Source organism: Megalobrama amblycephala, linkage group LG20 (assembly GCF_018812025.1).
Source record: "Megalobrama amblycephala isolate DHTTF-2021 linkage group LG20, ASM1881202v1, whole genome shotgun sequence".
Taxonomy (NCBI): domain Eukaryota; kingdom Metazoa; phylum Chordata; class Actinopteri; order Cypriniformes; family Xenocyprididae; genus Megalobrama; species Megalobrama amblycephala.
In genome coordinates, this window is record NC_063063.1 from 3,215,286 (window position 1) to 3,233,922 (window position 18,637).

Sequence of the window (18,637 nt, forward strand, 5' to 3'; positions counted from 1 at the left end):
TTGAAGTCTGTCTTTTTAAACATCAGTTCATTTTATTGTAATATTATTTATAATCAATTTATTTATGTTTTTGGGGCGTTTCTTCAGAGGAATGTCTTATATTCCTGTGTCACTACCAAAATGGATGATAAAATTGAGGGTTGGCTTGTTTTTATTCCTTGTAATATTATTTTTACACAATTTATTGATGATTTGGGGGTGTTTTTGATCTTATATTCATGTGCCACTATCAAAAAAGATGTTAAATTTCCAATACATTTTCTTGTAATATTATTTACAAAGAATCCATTGTTGTTTTTAGGGTGTTTCTTGAGAGAATGATTAATGTCTTTAACAAAATAGGTCATAAAACTAGTTAAATTTTCATTTATAAGCTTAATTTTTCTTGTAATATTATTTGTGAGCGATTTATTGATGATATTGGGGTGTTTCTTGGTCTTATAATAATTTATATTCCTGTGTCACTACAAAAATAGATCATTAAATTTAGGTTTGTCTTGTTACATTTCAATTCATGTCGTTGTAATATTATTTATAAACAATTTATTGATGATATTGGGGTGTTTCTTGATCTTACAATATTTTATATTTCTGTGTCACAATCAAATTAGATGATAAAATCGAGGGTACTTTTTTAATTTCCTTTAAAGCATTAGTTTACCCCAAAATGAAAATTCTGTAATTAATTAAAGACCCTAATGTCGTTCCAAACCCGTAAGACCTTCATTCATCTTCGGAAGACATCTTTTTGATGAGATATATCATTGAAGTAAAAAATACAGCAACTAAAGTAAAATGAAATAACAATGCCAGAGGACAAGAACAAAATTATAATAAACAAAAGGAAAAGGGTGCTACTTTATACTTACAATGTTATAAGCTCGAATTGCCTTTTTACTTTTACAATTACACAAAACAGAACAATAAAGTTTTTTAAAGCAAAAAAAAATTGGCTTGGAGTCAAACCATTTCATTTTATGAATGTGAAACTTTCCCATTAATATTAACAATTGTATGAAGTATGCCTTCTCTTTCTCAATCCCATGATCATTAAAGTGAATCATTATATCAAGTCCACTCAACTAGAATTCAATGTTCAATTTTTACAATTGTAAATGCTCAAATGTTCAATTAAATGCTCCACATCAATCCAAAATATTTTTATATGTATGCAATGGAAAAATAAATGAAAAATTGTTTCCTTTTCACCTTTACAGAAATTACAAGAGTAATCAATATCTAATTTAAAACGTTCCAGCACATGTTTTACTGGGTATATTCCATGCATTATTTTAAAAGAGACTTCTTTTACCTTATCATTAACATAGAATTTATCCTTGATGACAGAAGGCTGTCAGATTTCCTCTGAACCTGAATGACGCACAAGAACAAACGTCTTCTGTAAACACAAGAGAAAGAACCTCATTGGCTACGCTGCACGTTTGTTCAAGTTAGGTTGAGCTTCAGCTTATGTTAGCTGATCAATGTGAGTAAAAGCCTAAATTAAATCAGTTCATCATAACAAGCGATTGATTCTCTTCAGATAATTTGGACCAAATTCATATTAGTTTTCCGATCTCTTTATGACGTTTTTGAAGCGTCAAAGAAGGAAATCTGACGGCATTCTGTCATCAAAAAGATTTGTTTTCCGAAGATGAATGAAGGTTTTACGGGTTTGGAACGACATGAGGAGGAGTAGGGGAGAGTGGGGTAAGATGAGCCAGTGGGTAAGTTGACCCACCCCCTGTATCTTGGCAACCGTATTTTATTGTCATGTGACCATATATTTTAGAACCACCCATCATTTCTGCCAGACTGTAAAAAGGAGAAGCGTATGGGAGGAGTGGAAGTCACTTATTTACTTTAAAAACTGTTTTTGGCTTGTCAAAGTAAAATTTTAACATGACAGATGTAATGGCTGTTTCATCAAGGCAAATTTGTCCAGGTCTAAAACTATTTATGATGAATATTGGTGATTTAGTAACATATAAAACGAGGCAAGTCATTTAGCTAAATATTATTCTGAATTGGTAAGCTAGCTAGCTTTTCCTAAAATGGCAGCTATGGGGCAAAGTGAGCCAAATGCTGTGGGGTAAATTGAGCCAGAGCAACACTTTTTTTAAGAAGATTTTTTTAGATCCCTTTGTCATAGATGTATTCTGATCATTTAAAATGATAGGAAACATCCTGAAATTACTTTAAATACTTTCATTGTACTTCTGCCTCATTTTCCCTTATCTTGAGGACCACATAAGTAAAAAATGGCCCATCTTACCCCCCTAATTAATGACAGAATTTTCATTTTGGGGTGAACTAACACTTTTTAGCGAAATTAATATTTGTTTTTTATTTGTTTTGGGGCTAAAATATGACACGATCTTGACAAAATTAGCTTATGCCACTATTATATCCAATCAACAAAACATTAAAACAGGATTTATGGTTTAAAGGTACAATATGTAATAATTTTGTCCGCTAGAGGTTGCTAGAAGCCTATTCAAAACAAAGGCGTAGCTTGATCATGCCAAGTTTGAGCATGGAATCTTGGGACATGTGGATTACAGACGGGAAGAAGTCATGTTCATGGATGCGATTATTAACGTTACTGTAGTATGAAGCAGAGCAGGAGCGAGTGTTGTGGAGCTGAATGAGGCCGCTGGAGCGAATGCACAACACACGCCTCATGAGCAGCGGGACTTTTATTATGACACAGTCACCGGCGCCACTTTTCTGGTCATGAGTATGATGTAACACAGCTCTGTTTATCATATTAGATACATTTGAGAGTGTTGAAAATGATATTATAACGTTATAGCGGCTGCTGTGAGACACTGTTGCACACTGCAGTAAGATAGATCGATTTTACAATATCATATTAAATGCTGGATGACTTGTGTTGATAAATGGCATGCAATTAATTTTAAAACGTATTGTATGATGGAGAAAATGCTGTATTACTGTTAATAAAAATAAAGCTGCATCTGATTATGCTATGTTAGCTACTTCACAAAATAGTGTTTTTCTCTGAGGCGTGGTAAAGCATGGTACTCACAAAAAAATCAAGAAAATTGATTTAAACAATAAGACTAAATGTGTTGAGCTATATAACAATAATTAGTTTTCTGTCTATAAATATATCAAAACAGTTGCCTATTAAAATGTGTAAATATTAAAGCGTAAATATTAATGGTGTTTCCATGGTTTCTACAAAATAAAACCGGAAACCGAGGATAACGCGGGTATGACGCAATTGACATGCGACTCCTCACACGGACGTACCGCAGCCTTGGTTAAAATTACAAATTTATCACGATAGTTGGAAACATTTGGGATATTGTAAGTACTCAAGTGAACAAAATATATAACACTGGCCTAGTGGCTTTGGGATGTTTTACAGCAAAAATATTACATATTGTACCTTTAAATGTTTTGATTAATTAATTTATCCCACCAGTAATCGGAATCGACACTCAGTCCTTCGTATAGCTTCACTTTCACACTGATTTTCAATTTCACAACTTCAATGCAGGTAGGCATGTGGACCGTGTGTTTTCTACTTGAATGACATAACCAACAAGAACAGAAGCACCGACGCGAGCTTCTGCTGCAGCCAATCGCACGCGCGCGTGCGGCGTACAAGTCTTTGAACAAAGACAAGCGGACGCGCCAGCCAATCAGATCGCAAAGTTCTCAAAAGGCGGCGGGACTTTAACGGAAATGACACGCGCGTTAGCCAATCAAAGCCACGGACTGCAACACATCTGCCAATCGGCGTTTAACATCGCAAGGATTGCGTCGCCCACGGGCTCAGTTGAATTCCATTGCCGTCCATTAAAACAGCCGACTTGGAAAATACAATATCAAAGTGTGCTTAGTTATACCACAAGCTCGCGTGCGCAATTATCGTCAAGGATGATATGTTTGTGGAGCGAGGATATTGAGAAACGCTCCACGCATGTATAAGGTACGCATCTTCGACCCCGCATTGCCTGGCAAAACGGAACAATTGGTGGATAATTCTCCTCGTGACTTCATTTCATCGCTGAAATACAGAGGAACTCGAATGTGTGTTCTGTCATGAGTCCAGCCGGGTGTTCCCATGTGAACGGGTTCAAAGTGGACAACTGGAAGCAGAATCTGCGGGTCATATACCAGTGCTTTGTGTGGAGTGGCTCTGCCGAAACCAGGAAACGCAAGGTAAATAAAATACATCAGAGCCCAGTGGTGCATTGCATCGGCCCATCCTTCCCGATGCCAAGTCCTCAAACACAAACGTGTGATTTATTTTCACTAAAGGATATGAATCCACGTCCATCCCTATGTGTGCATGCAAGTGGATGCATTGGCTGGCCTGCGCAGACTCCTTACGCATTGCTTTCATGGGGCTGGACGTGGGGATCAGGAGATGCCAGTGTTTTTTACATGATTTAGGCGAGTTTAATTGTCATGCATTCATGCAAGACCTTATTTTTGCGGTTTTGATGCTCACCAGGCCTCGGAATCATTGATTGCCCAATGCACGAATAGAGGTTTCAGTTTCACAGTTATCACGGAATTTGTCTGTTGAACAAGTTATGTTCACGGCCTCCATTTTTAATAATTTCGTTATTATGTCAACAATTTGTGAACCACTCGTTCTTTTGAATCGGATCGTTTCAGTGAATCGTTTGAACCGGTGTTCGGAACCGCATTGAATCATATTTGAACCGTTTTTTTTTTTTTTTTCAAACATACTACTGAACTAAATAATGTTTTATTTTTAATGAGATGAATCTACTTCCACAAACCGAAAATGAAATTACAATAAATACCCTTGTTAGTAAATCTTCATATGGCTTAATTGAGCTGGAATTAAAAATCACATTTATTTTCTCCTCAGGGGAGCTGAGTATTACAGGGTTAGTTCACCCAAAAAATAAAATTATGTAATTTATTACTCACCCTCATGTCGTTCCACATCTGTAAGACCTTTGTTGATCTTCGGAAAACACAAATTAAAGGATTAGTTCACTTTCAAATTAAAATTTCCTGATAATTTACTCACCCCCATGTCATCCAAGATGTCCATGTCCTTCTTTCTTCAGTCGAAAAGAAATTAAGGTTTTTGAGGAAAACATTCTAGGATTTTTCTCCATATAGTGGACTTCAATGGAGCCCAAATGGTTGAAGGTCAAAATTATAGTTTCAGTGCAGCTTCAAAGCGTTCTACATGATCCCAGACAACAAATAAAGGTCTTATCTAGAGAAACCATCACTCATTTTCTAAAAAAAAACAAAAAAATTATATATGTTTTAAACATAAATGCTCATCTTGAACTAGCTCTCTTCTTGGTCAAAGTTTGAACTAATTGTTATATACTTGCACTAGCATATTGTATATGACAATTTAGTTCAAACTTTGACCTGTGGAGGGCAGTAATACACTTAGAAGTGTCTACATTGCTGGAATTCAAATAGAGAAGAAGAAGAGAGCTAGTTCAAGATGAGCATTTATGGTTAAAATGTGTGTGTGTGTGTGTGTGTGTATGTATATATATATATATATATATATATATATATATATATATATATATATATATATATATATATATATATATAATATAATATTTTTTATTTTATTTTTTAGAAAATGAGCAATGGTTTCTCTAGATAAGACTCTTATTCCTCATCTGGGATCATGTAGAGCTCTTTGAAGCTGCAATGAAACTGTAATTTTGACCATATGGGGTCCATTGAAGTCCACTATGGAGAAAAATCCTGGAATGTTTTCCTCAAAAACCTTAATTTCTTTTCAACTGAAGAAAGAAGGACATGAACATCTTGGATGACATGGGGGTAAGTACATTTTCAGGAAATTTTAATTTGAAAGTGAACTAATCCTTTAAAGGGTTAGTTCACCCAAAAAATGAAAATTATGTAATTTATTGCTCGCCCTCATGTCGTCCCACATCCGCAAGACCTTCGTTGATCTTCGGAAAACACAAATTAAGATATTTTTGATAAAATCTGATGGCTCAGTGTCAGTGAGGCCTCCATAGACCGCAATAACGCTCCCTTTTTCAATGCCCAGAAAGCTACTAAAAACATATTAAAAACAGTTCAGTGTTTCAAACTTAATATTATAAAGCAAAGAAAATACTTTTTGTGTGCCAAAAATAACAAAATAGAGACTTTATTCCACAATATCCAGTGATGGGTCATTTCAAAACACTGCTTCATGAAGCTTTGAATCTTTACGAATCATTTGTCTCGATTCAGTGGTTCAGAGCACCAAAATCACATGATTTCAGTAAACGAGGCTTCGTTACGTCGTAAGTGTTTTGAAACTTCAATAGTTCACATGACTGTGGAGGTTTGATACGCGCTCCAAACCACTGATTTGAGACAAATGATTTGTAAAGATTCGAAGCTTCATGAAGCAGTGTTTTGAAATCGCTGGATATTGTGGAATAAAGTCGCTATTTTGTTGTTTTTGCCACATAAAAATTATTCTTGTCACTTTATAATATTAAGGTTGAACTGTTTTAAATATGTTTTTAGTAGCTTTCCGAGTAGCCTCACTGAGCCATCGGATTTCATGAAAAAAATATCTTAATTTGTGTTCTGAAGATCAACAAAGGTCTTACAGGTGTGGAACGACATGAGTGAGAGTAATTATTAATGATATAAATTTCATTTTTGGGTGAACTAACGCTTTAACACTAACTTATAAACCTTTAAAGACAGACCTACTATGAGCTACAAGGTTTTAATTGATTGTATATGCTTTTGTTAAAGCAGCTATCCCGCATTTTTTAACTTATTTTTTAATTAATAATCATATTTAACAGAGTTTCTGGTGAAAATCTACATTACCCATGATTCTGCACAAAATCTCCACCAATCAGAGAATGGAAAGTAAAAATCTGCAGGAAAAGAGCTCTTTACTGCCCGCCCACTTCCATGAAGCACTGAAAATGATGTAGTCAGTTCCCTTTCTATAGCCTATAGCTCTTTAAATCAATAGTTTTAAATGTATTCCCAGTGCTTCATGGGATTGTGGTTTCTTTCCTTCATTAAAATTCACAGTCTTGTACCTTTTGTCTTTCTGTGCAATTTTCAAACACTTTCTATTGCTTCAAATCAAATTGATTCACTTCATAGATCGCTGGTTTGGCTCATGGCTTAGAACTCTTAAACAAAGATGTTTTAAAGTCCCTATGGGAAAATAAATGGAAAAAATACTACTGGAACCAATGCAGCTGAAACGGTCAGGAACTATGATGGTGCAAAGAATCATTGATTTGATATGTTGAATCGCTTCAAAGTGTTCGAAAGAACCGGTTCGAAAATGAGTCAGACTTCCATCACCTTTTCGAATGACAGTTTAATAACTAACTATCCTAACTCAACCCAGCTCCTTCTGAAAAACAAAGGATTATCCTGAAATGTGCATCGTGATTCATTCAAATCAAATGTCACCCACCATATACGTGTCTCAGCATGCGTTCCTCTGAAAGAAACGCCAGTCTCTCAGGCTAGCCAGACTGATATGTCAAAAACATATTAATGATAATCATTTTATGGCTGAATCTTCAATAATGGGTCGTTTATTAATATAGGGTGAGTGCCGTCACGTTGCCCCAAGTTACATCTGGTTCACTCAGGATTGCATGACTCATCATCTTCACAATTGAGGTCAAGTCAACCGAGTTTTATGAAGGATAATGTTTTCTTACTGCATTATTTTGATGTTTATTTTAGCATTATTAATCAAATTATTCTTGTCTATAAACCAAGCCACATAATTCTTTCCGTGTGTGCATTAACTTCCTTCTCAAGGGCCAAATTCAGTAAGTAAATGTCACTGTTTGAATATATTGTAGGCATTGCATGCATATAATGGAGAGTTTTAGAGGCACACTCTATGGCGCTTTTTTTGAAATCTGTATCTCGCTGCAAACTGTAAATTACAGGGTTGTATTACACCACATCTGACCTATTAGACACACCCGCTATTCTCAGCCTTACTAAACCGTTTATTTAAAGGGATAGTTCACCCAAAATTGAAAATTCTGCCTTCAATAACTCAGCAAACCCAGACTTTCGTTCATCTTTGGAACACAAATGAAAATATTTTTAATGAAATCTGATCGATTTCTGTCCCTAAATTAAATGTTCATCACATAAAGAGATCGAGTCTTTTCAGAAGACTTGGATTAAACCGCTCGGTTCATTTTACGATCCCTTTATGAATGTTTTGGGTTTCAATGGAGGGACCGAAATCTCTCAGATTTCAATAAAAATGTCTTGGTTTGTGTTCCAAAGATGATTGAAATGGTTTTGGAATGACACAAGGGTGAATAATTGATGACCGAATTTTCGTTTTTGGGTTAACTCAGCCTTTAATGCTTTAGACATGCTCAGCTGGGCGGAATGTAAAATAAGAAGGATTTACCACATGTAGTACTAATCAGAAGTTCCCAGAAACCAGATCACATCAGGGCCTGCGCATCTGTAGAGCACAAGTGGGAAAGGGAACAGACTCGCCTCTCATCTGTCCGGTTGTACCCGTGAAGGAACAACAGGAATATGAGGAGCTCAGTAAGCACTAGAGAGCCCTGCTCCAGTCGGCCCCATCCCCCTGCTGCAGAACAACAGATGAAGGCCTTTGGTGGATGTATTTTGCACCAGTGCAGAGCCTAAGCTTCAGATGGCACACCCACAGATACATTCTGCTCACAATAGACCTGGGCATCGACACAAATGTCACGATTCAATTAGATTTCGATTGACAAATGATCCATTTGGATATATATTTACTGATTTGTATTTCCACAGGATGAAGATAACATCTTACGGATTTATGTATGAACCACTTTTATTTCAATCTTCCCATTTTATTTGTTATATGTGGCATCCGCTTCAAAAGTTCCGGTGCTCATGATAACTTTCATTAACTCTACAAAAAGTCAATCCACTTCAACAGCGATGCCATAGAAATTTACAGAGCTACCGCAAAAACGGAAGTTCAAACACAAAATTCTAAAGATGGCTGTGCGGATAAGATCTATACAGTTCATGTCAATTTTCTCTTGCATTACAGTAATATTACAGGTTAAAATTAGGGATGCATCGATATAAAAATTTTGGCCGATAACCGATAATTCTTAATATTTGAATGCCAATAACTGATATATTGGCTGATAAATCTAAAATCTAAAAATTTTGGCTGATACCGATAACCGATAATTCTTTATATTTGAAAGCCGAAAACCTATATATCGGCCGATAAACCATAGAGGAGAGTGAGTTTGGCCGATAATGTATGTAATTTTGGCTGATACCGATAATTCTTTATATTTGAAAGCCGATAACCCATATATCGGCCAATAAACCATAGAGGAGAGTGAGTTTGGCCGATAATGTATGTAATTTTGGCTGATACCGATAATTCTTTATATTTGAATGCCAATAACTGATATATTGGCTGATAAATCTAAAAGCTAAAAATTTGGGCCGATACCGATAACCGATAATTCTTTATATTTGAAAGCCGATAACCGATATATCGGCCGATAAACCATAGAGGAGAGTGAGTTTGGCCGATAATGTATGTAATTTTGGCTGATACCGATAATTCTTTATATTTGAAAGCCGATAACCCATATATCGGCCGATAAACCATAGAGGAGAAAGAGTTTGGCCGATAACATATGTAATTTTGGCTGATACGATAATTCTTTATATTTGAAAGCTGATAACTGATATATTAACCGATAATTCTAAATCAAAATTTTTATATAATTTTTGAGAGCCTGATTACAAAAACAAAGTCTCACCATTAAAAGCCATGTCCCAAGCACACAATTATGCTCTCATTATAATATTATGTAGTCTATATGACATACTTGCACTGTACATTTACTTAGCTGTATTTTCTTTTTTGAAGTGATTTCAATCATATTTCAAGTAATTCAAACCATAATGGCGGACAGTGCACATCTGAAGTGTTTCAGCTGAAGGAAATAATCCATTATTTATTGGCTTTAATATATCGGCCAAATTTTCTTATCGGGCCGATAATGATAAAATGAAAATGAACATATATCGACTGATATGCTTGCCGATATATTGTGCATCCCTAGAATTCTCTACTAAATTTGTATGTCAGTGGGGTGTTTTGGGGGTGTTGGAGTGCCGAAATCGTACGGGGGTTGAAATCAACCCACGGAAAACAATTTTACCCGCGGCAACAACTTAAAAGTAGCAACACTGGCAGCTTTAAAGTATTAAACATGAAAAAACAGCATCAGTGTCACTTTTAATTAGAATTACAACTTCATTTTCTACTATAAAGCGGCTCTCCAGTGTGTTCATGTTTTTACTCTCACCTAAACAGAAGAAATGACTTGGAGAAGATTTCCACATCAAAGAAGGCGGGGCCTCAGAGCCACACCCACCTGTTATGTCATCACCACAGACCAATGGTAGTTTGAAAGTGTTTCCGGAAAAGTTCGCTTTGGCAACCGGTTTCGAACTCCAAACAAACTTCGCTTTTGCCTAATTTTGTTCGAAATTACATCACACCAGTTCATTCTTTGATTTCACTTGTATCGTGGCCTTAAATGAGTAAAAAATTATAGCATATTTATTTTTAATCATGAAAATGTCAATTAGTAAATCACATCTCATTATATTACTAAAGCTAAAAATGGTTAAATTAAACGATTCCCTTTTATGTTTTCAGTCATGCTAAAAGCTTAGCCTACTATCATAGTGTTAATTTGTTTAAAAAAGCTTATTTTTAAATATCTAGATGTCACGATAATGCAGCTGTTTTTGATCAGGCATTGAAGCGGGCAATATGATCCTGCATGACATCGACCTACTATTGTGACATTATCCGTTTCAGATTAACCCGCCCTAAATGACACACACAAACGAGGCAAACTGTTGTTCACTTCACTTTTTTAGTCAAGCAGTGTTATCCTGTCTCAGCGGGCATTTCTTGTCAAGAATATGCTGCAAAATACAAGGACTGTCCTTTATAGCTAGAGGATTCGGTTCAGATTACCCATGCGGTTTCGCTCAGGTGGGTAGACGCAATTGAACATAGCATTATTAGCTGTAGCGTTTTAAATCGGCACAATTGAGGAGTGTTTGAGTAGTGAGTCAGATTACATGGATTATTATGGATGCTTTCCTTCCCAGTCTCCTACATGTCCTGAATCAGTAGATTTAAAGATAAGTGTGCGATTGAGTTTTTGTGTTTTCACCACCATTCTTGTAATACGGGACCTTGCTGTAAATACGGGACCTGTTATACCATGTGATGAGCGCAAGAGACGCCTTACTTAGGTTCTGTTATATCCAAGCAATGATCATAATGATCCCTGCTGAGCTGGCTTTATGAATTTCATATAGACAACGGTGTTTGCTGTGCTCAAACAGCAAGTGAACAGATCATTCATTACGTATGCAGAGACGCCTGCGGGCGTTTTCATTTATTTATTGTATGTGCTTGTATTCACCTAAGCTTAGCTTCACATCTCTGGCCCAGTTAATGCCTGGTGTCTGCCATTTTTGATCTGATCACTCAAATGATAGTCGATTCAATTCTAATCTTGATTCAAATCGATTCAATACCGATTCATTTGGATCTGATTAGTGCACTAACATGCATTTGGGAATGCAACGTATGCTTTTTCAAATTTGTATAATTTCCAATATTTGAGGCCAGATGACAATACTTTATTATTTTTATTATTATATATGATACAACTGTATCATAGCAAAAAACTACAGTATGTATATATGTATACATATATTAGCATCCATAATTTTATATTTTCTTATTTTCAAATAGTTACATTAATCAGTGCTCAAGTAGTTTTTGCTATGGTATAAAATATGGTACTGAGAACCATGAAATTTTACCCGTGTTTGTACACCAGTACTGCTGAAATTTCTGTAATATATAACATTTCATATATTAATATGTAACGTATACATATTACATCCTTGGTAAAATTTGATCTCAGGGTCACGGACACTAAACTGAGATATGTTAATAATACGTTGGGCCTTTTGAAAAACACGCCACTAAAAGTACACAACACATCAAGATTTAATTCATTTGTCCATTAAGTTTTACTAATGAACATTTAATTCATATTGTGTTTGCCGACGTTCATAAACACATCGATATAAGAGTGGTAATCAGTCTGAAGGCCAGAATTATGGCTTTCTTTTGAAAAATTGCACATCCATACAAAGTTCATCTTAGCCATGGCAGTGATTAACACCAGCCTGCATTGAAGCTTGTCCAATTATTCGTATAGTCTTCATTTACCATTAAAAACTATTTTTATAGGGCGGCTGTTCCACATCTATTCTGCATGTGAAGTTATATGGGCTTCCAGCTCACCATCAATAATTAATTGAACCATGGGCCGTTTGTCATATTGATACCAGCTTCCTCGAGATGCTGTGCGTTTGATATATACGGTCCCACAGCATCTGCATGTCCCTCCTGAGCCTCCGCAGATATTTACGGAGAAGGTGCAAGTCTAAAGCGCTCGACAGCAGGCCACAGAGGAGTTTCTCAAGGCATGGAGGATGTTTTAAATCAGGAAGACTGAAAAAAAGCAGCAATGTGACTCAAGGAGGGAGATAAAGGACTTGTGCTATGCTACAGTTTTACTGGCTCATAATTCATAGCCTTACAAATGCTTAAACACCACGTTTGTGACTTGAATACAAATCAAGATCATTTGATCGTTTTTATCCCAAGATATTGTTTTGTTCTCGGGTTTTAGTGTGTGGTGGAGGAGGGCGGCTTCATTCCAGATGCACTGAAGATTACATTCAAGACTATCACAAACTTCAGAACATTGTTGGGCTAATAAATGAAAAGTAGAGACTACAAACTTTTACTAAATATATTTTCAGTAGTGTGACCGTAGCGCGGCTGATTTAGAGGGGACTTATTATGCCCCTTTTACAAGTCTCTGGTGTCCCCAGAATGTGTCTGTGAAGTTTCAGCTCAAAATACCCCACAGATCATTTATTATAGCTTGCCCCTATTTGGGTGTGAGCAAAAACACACCGTTTTTGTGTGTGTCCCTTTAAATGCAAATGAGCTGCTGCAGCTCCCGGCCCCCTTTCCAGAAGAGGGCGGAGCTTTAACAGCTCAACAACAACAAAGCTGGAGAATCTCACGCTGCCAAAATGTCAGAAATGGTCCGTAGCGGTGTTCAGTCGTACATTGTCGGACACTGATGGAGAGACTCAGGAAGAAGTTACAACTTTTAGAATGAAACTAGACGTTTCTGAATGGTTAGTGGATAAATTTATGTAGTTGTTGTTAAGTTACTAGCATGTACCGTCATGTTAATCTTTTGTGCAAATCCACCGTTTAACTGACCCTAGTTTGTGAAGCAGTCTGGCGTAAAATGATTTGAGTAATTATATAACACTTTTTTTCGGCACATTTCCTTCATAAATGAAGTTCAACTATGGTGTCCTCAGTGGCTCAGATGCCGGGAGTCTACGAGACTCTTATGTTCGTTAGTACATCCAATAACAGAACATTTGTAATGCTTTTTGGCAAAGACATTGTATATCTCCAGCTGCTATAGCAAAGAAACAGAAATAACGCAGACTGTTGCGGCTCTCTCAGACGGTATCTGTGCTCATAGGGCGGAGCCACGTAAGAGTTCCGTTCTTGGGCGGAGCTTCCACCGTAAGAGTTGGGAGAAATCTGGAACCATGTGTTTGGAGAGACTTTATGATTTATGGGGATTAAATAAAAATAAAAGAGTGTGTAGATTTTTACCATTATAGGCTGGTTGTTTACACACACTGGACACACTTCTGTGTTCAAAAACCTTTATAAAAGGCTATTGTGCATAATAGGTCCCACATTCTCCTAAACATTTATTTGGTTCGTTCATTTTGAGAGTTCATGTAAATAAACTGGTTAATAACCAAAAATTCTCATATATATCAAATACAGATATATGACCAGTCACAGGTAAAGCAAATATTATTGATCATCCCCTAACAAGGCCACATATCAAGATTAGATGGTAAGCAAACAATCAGTTCTCGTAATCAACATGTTGGATGCAGGAGAAATGGGCAGGAATAAAGATTTGAGTGGATTTGAGAAGGGCCGAATAGTTATGGCAATGTAACTGGGAGAGGATCTCTGAAACGGCAAGGCTTGTGTGTTGCTCCTGGTCAGCAGTGGTGAGAATTTACCAACAGTGGCGCGAGGAGGGACAAACACAAACTGGCATCAGGGTGTTGGGCGCCAAGGCTCATTGATGCATGTGGGCAACGAAGGTCCGGTCTAGTCCGAGCCACCAGAAGGTCTACTATGACACAAGTTGCACACAATTTTAATAATGGTTATGGGAGGAATGTGTCACAACACATTCGTAGCCACTAGGAGTGTAACGGTTCTCTGTAAAAAATCAGACCATATGGTTCTCCACCCATGATACACATCTATAATATGGTTAGTTAAAAATAACGTGTCTGGCTTCCCCTAAATTCTGTTCAATGCGAGTTGCTATCTGGACAAATTCACAATCAAATTGTCAACATGCCTGTCTTGGTGAGTATCCTAGCAAACATGGTAGTATCAATATATTGGATATGTGCATTAGCTCTTAAAGTGACAGCAGCCTAATATTCCTGCTGTCTTCGTTTGTAATGTTAATCAAACAACAAAAGACAAGGAAATAAATCACTGCTCTTGACTGAGTAGCAAAACCTTGACCCTAAAACTGTGATTAAAAACCGAACCGTGAGTAATTTGAACCGTTACACCCCTAGTAGCCACAGATCAATTAGGGTGTATTCACACTAGACACAGTTGCCTTGAACCGATCCCGAGCGTGATTGTCCCCCTTCCTCACTCCCCCGCTGGCCTACACTCACATTGCCCTTAACGTTCCAGGCCGGAGCACGCTTACGTCTTGTACGATGCAACTTTTTGAATGGAAGAAAACATGAAGAAATGCACTTTTGCTAAGATACTGTCTAATATATAGGCTATTTATAATTTATGCCGCACAGCGATTTTCAATAGCACATATCGGAGGATTATAATGAAGGCAGCAAACATTAATGGAGGAATTTGCAGCTTTATTCGCAAACTACAATTCCTGTACACCCTTAGAGTGCCAATGATGACCCCTATCCACTGTCGAAAGCGCCTACAATTGGCACATGAGTGTCAGAACTGCACCTTGGAGCAGTGGAAGAAGGTGGCCTGGTCCAGTGGTCCTGTTTTCTTTTACATCACGTGGACGGACGTGTACGTGTGCGACATTTAATTGGGGAAGTGATGGCACCAGGATCACTGTGGGGGCGACGACAAGCCGGTGGAAGGAGTATGATGCTTTGGGCAACGTTCTGCTGGGAAACCTTGGGTCCGGCCATTCATGTGGAAGTAAATTTGACACATGCCACCTACCTAAACATTGTTGCAGACCAGGTCCATCCCTTCATGGCAAAGGTGTTCCCTGGTGGAAGTGGCAGATTTTGCCTTCAAATTCCCCAGATTTCAATCCAATTGAGCATATGTGGGATGTGCAAGTTCAATCCACAGCGGCTCCACCTAGCAACCTACAGGACTTGAAGGACTTGCTGCTAATGTCTTTGGTGCCAGATACATCAGCACACCTTCAGAGGTCTAGTACATGTACACAGTAAAATCTCCAGAGTTAAATCAACTCTGCTCAGAGTACATATGGTCCCTCTCTAAATAGTGTTAAAGTAACACTGAAGCAGAGTTAAAGTTAATGAGATAATAAGCAATTAATAAGGCTGTGACTGAAGTCAGTTGTAGTTCTTGTGTTTCTCTTTCCTTCAGTGATTCTGCTTGTTAACAGCAGGTGTTCATCACTAATGCACAATCATCAATTAATTGCTTAATTAACTTTAACTCTGCTTTAGTGTTATTTTAACACTATTTAGAGAGGGACCATATGTACTCTGAGCAGAGTTGATTTAACTCTGGAGATCTTGCTGTGTAGTAGTAGTAGTAGTAGTAGTAGATGCCTCGGCGGCAGGTCAGCGCTGTTTTGGCAGCAAGCCAAGAACCAACACCATGTTTGGCAGGTGGTCATAATGTTTTGTCTCATCAGTGTGTGTATGCATCAATATTTTCAAGTAACTTTAATTACTTGAAGAAACTACAGTTTAACTATTCTTTGCTACAGATCTTGATGAGTCTTTTAATTGCAGAGAAGGGATAGACTCTGGGATTAAGTGAAAACCGTGAACGTCCTTCCCATTCAGAACTAGTCCTTCAGCAGAAGGGGACTCTGGGTAATTGACAAGGCCTCTCCACTAATTGCGTTGTGGTGTTGCCTCCAGCTTTTTAGTATCAGTCTTACACTCCCTTTGCGTTCACTCACATGCCTGCTCTTTCTCTCAGCTGATCTCATTTATTTAGCCTCTAGCAGGCTTATCACAGTCAAGGCAGCTTAGAGGCGTTCACATACCTCATCTGCATGTGTTTGAACTGTCATCCATCCTTTATCATCAGCGCCTTCCCTCTCTGTCTCTTTTTTGTTTCTCCTCTTTCATGTCTCTTGCCTCCCTTGATTCTCCTCATCACCCACATGCCTCCTACTACACTTGTGATCTTGGAAACACAGCAGCCAGCCGACGATTGGACGTTTGGTTGCCGCAGAAACTGCGAGAGCCAATGTGATTGGCGGTTCGAAAGCTGGTTATAGTCACACTGTGGTTATTGATCCTTATGAATGGTTGATATATATAAGACAAAAAGGAATATATATTTATATATATATACACATATAATATATACACACAAACACACAATAATTACAGTATTTGAGAGTTATTCAAATATATATTTCGATATGTTTATATATACATATAGTGCACACCCTATATACTCTATAAAAATGGTAATTTTTCACTAGGGATTCACCTACATTTTTTCACTTGGACTGCATTTTCAATATAGGGAATTTTCAATATAGGGCCCACTGAAAAATTTTAGAGCATCCCTATTCAAAATGCATTAATAACTGCATAACTTTTGACCTCAAAGCATTTCGCAACACTCAGAGTTTTAACTATACACAAATTATCCCAAACTGGAGTGATTTATTACAGTCCTTGCAGTGTGATTGGTCGGAGAGGGGTGCCGACATACGCTGACGTTCAGCCCACGTGGAATTAAATGTGATGCGATTGCCAAAGACATCTGTCTGACGCAAGTCTGCATGGAGCACCAATGAAAAAAATGGTGCTTGATCCTTGACACTCTCCTTTAGTATGTTGATTCATCTTTGAGTAGCCAGAATGACTGAAAGGCACATGCATTACGATGGATGACAGTGCTGCTTTGTTGCTGTTCATACTGGATCTGTCCAATGAGAGCGATTGGGGCTGGACTCGCGCCGTCTTTTGATGCCTGTTTTATTGAGTCAGCATCATCGTCTGGTTTCCGTGACTAACAGAGGAGCCCTTCTCTCTGGTCTGATGTCATCTGGCCCACAGAGAACTCGCACTTTCAATGAACTCTCTTTTAGCAAAGATGTGGACTCCTGCTCCCCTATTCATATGTATTTTTATTTTCGTTTTGATTTGATTCTGATTCATCTAAAAAGAACCAGCTCATATGAGTCATTTGTTTGTGAATCGGACTGCATTTAATGTTTCACAGTATGAAATGAAACCATCAAACATGACACTTTATTATACTGCTTTATTATATTAATATTAATTTTAATGATTTGAAGTGTTTTGCACATCCTTAGTGATGACAAAATCCATTTTTATATTATTTATTTATCCCTCCTATTTTATTTTATATTCTATTTTCTGAAATATTTAATTTAAACACACACACACACACACACACACACACACACACACACACACACACACACACACACACACACACACACACACACACACACACACACACACACACACACACACACACACACACACACATATATATATATATATATATATATATATTATAATATAATATAATATAATATAATATTATTATTATTATTATTATTTTATATATATATATATATATATATATATATATATATTTTTTTTTTTTTTTTTTTTTTCCTCCTCTTATAATATAAAATTATCCTTCCTTTTTATTTATTTTATATTTTATTTATTTTATAAATTATCCCCATTAAAAATAAAATACAAAATGTAATTTTTAAAAGTTTTTTTTTTTTTTTAAATAGGAAAATGAAATAGGAGGGATAATTTAGAAAATAAATAAATTAAGATGGATAAATAAAAATTAAATCAGAAATCAGGATGGATAAATAAAAATATAAAATCAAAATTAAAGAAATTGAAAAATCAAATAAAATAAGACGCATTAGTAAAAATAATTAAATATAAAATTATTCTTCCTTTTTATTTTATATATATTATATTAAAATAGGAAGAATCAATCAAATTAAATATTTAAGAAAATAATAGGGATAAATAAAAATATAAAATAAATCGGGAGAGACAAATACAAATATAATACAAAATTTTTATTTTAATTAAAAAAATATATATCCCTCCTGATTTATATTTTTAATTTTTATGCATCCCTCTTATTTAATATTTTATTTTA

The 18,637-nt window shown here is 36.5% G+C and overlaps 1 protein-coding gene across 2 annotated transcripts in view; it reads left to right on the plus strand.

Annotated features, from left to right (window-relative positions):
* The first annotated feature begins 3,760 nt into the window (after positions 1 to 3,760).
* usp22 (ubiquitin specific peptidase 22) overlaps positions 3,761 to 18,637 on the plus strand; it is a 58,336-nt gene continuing 43,459 nt past the window's right edge. Inside the window, exon 1 of one of the 2 annotated variants that reach the window (XM_048170176.1) lies at positions 3,761 to 4,197. In XM_048170176.1, the coding sequence (XP_048026133.1) occupies positions 4,078 to 4,197 (120 nt within the window). In that variant the 5' untranslated portion in view covers positions 3,761 to 4,077. The remainder of the gene's footprint in view (positions 4,198 to 18,637) is intronic. The other variant, XM_048170177.1, reaches the window with a different exon arrangement.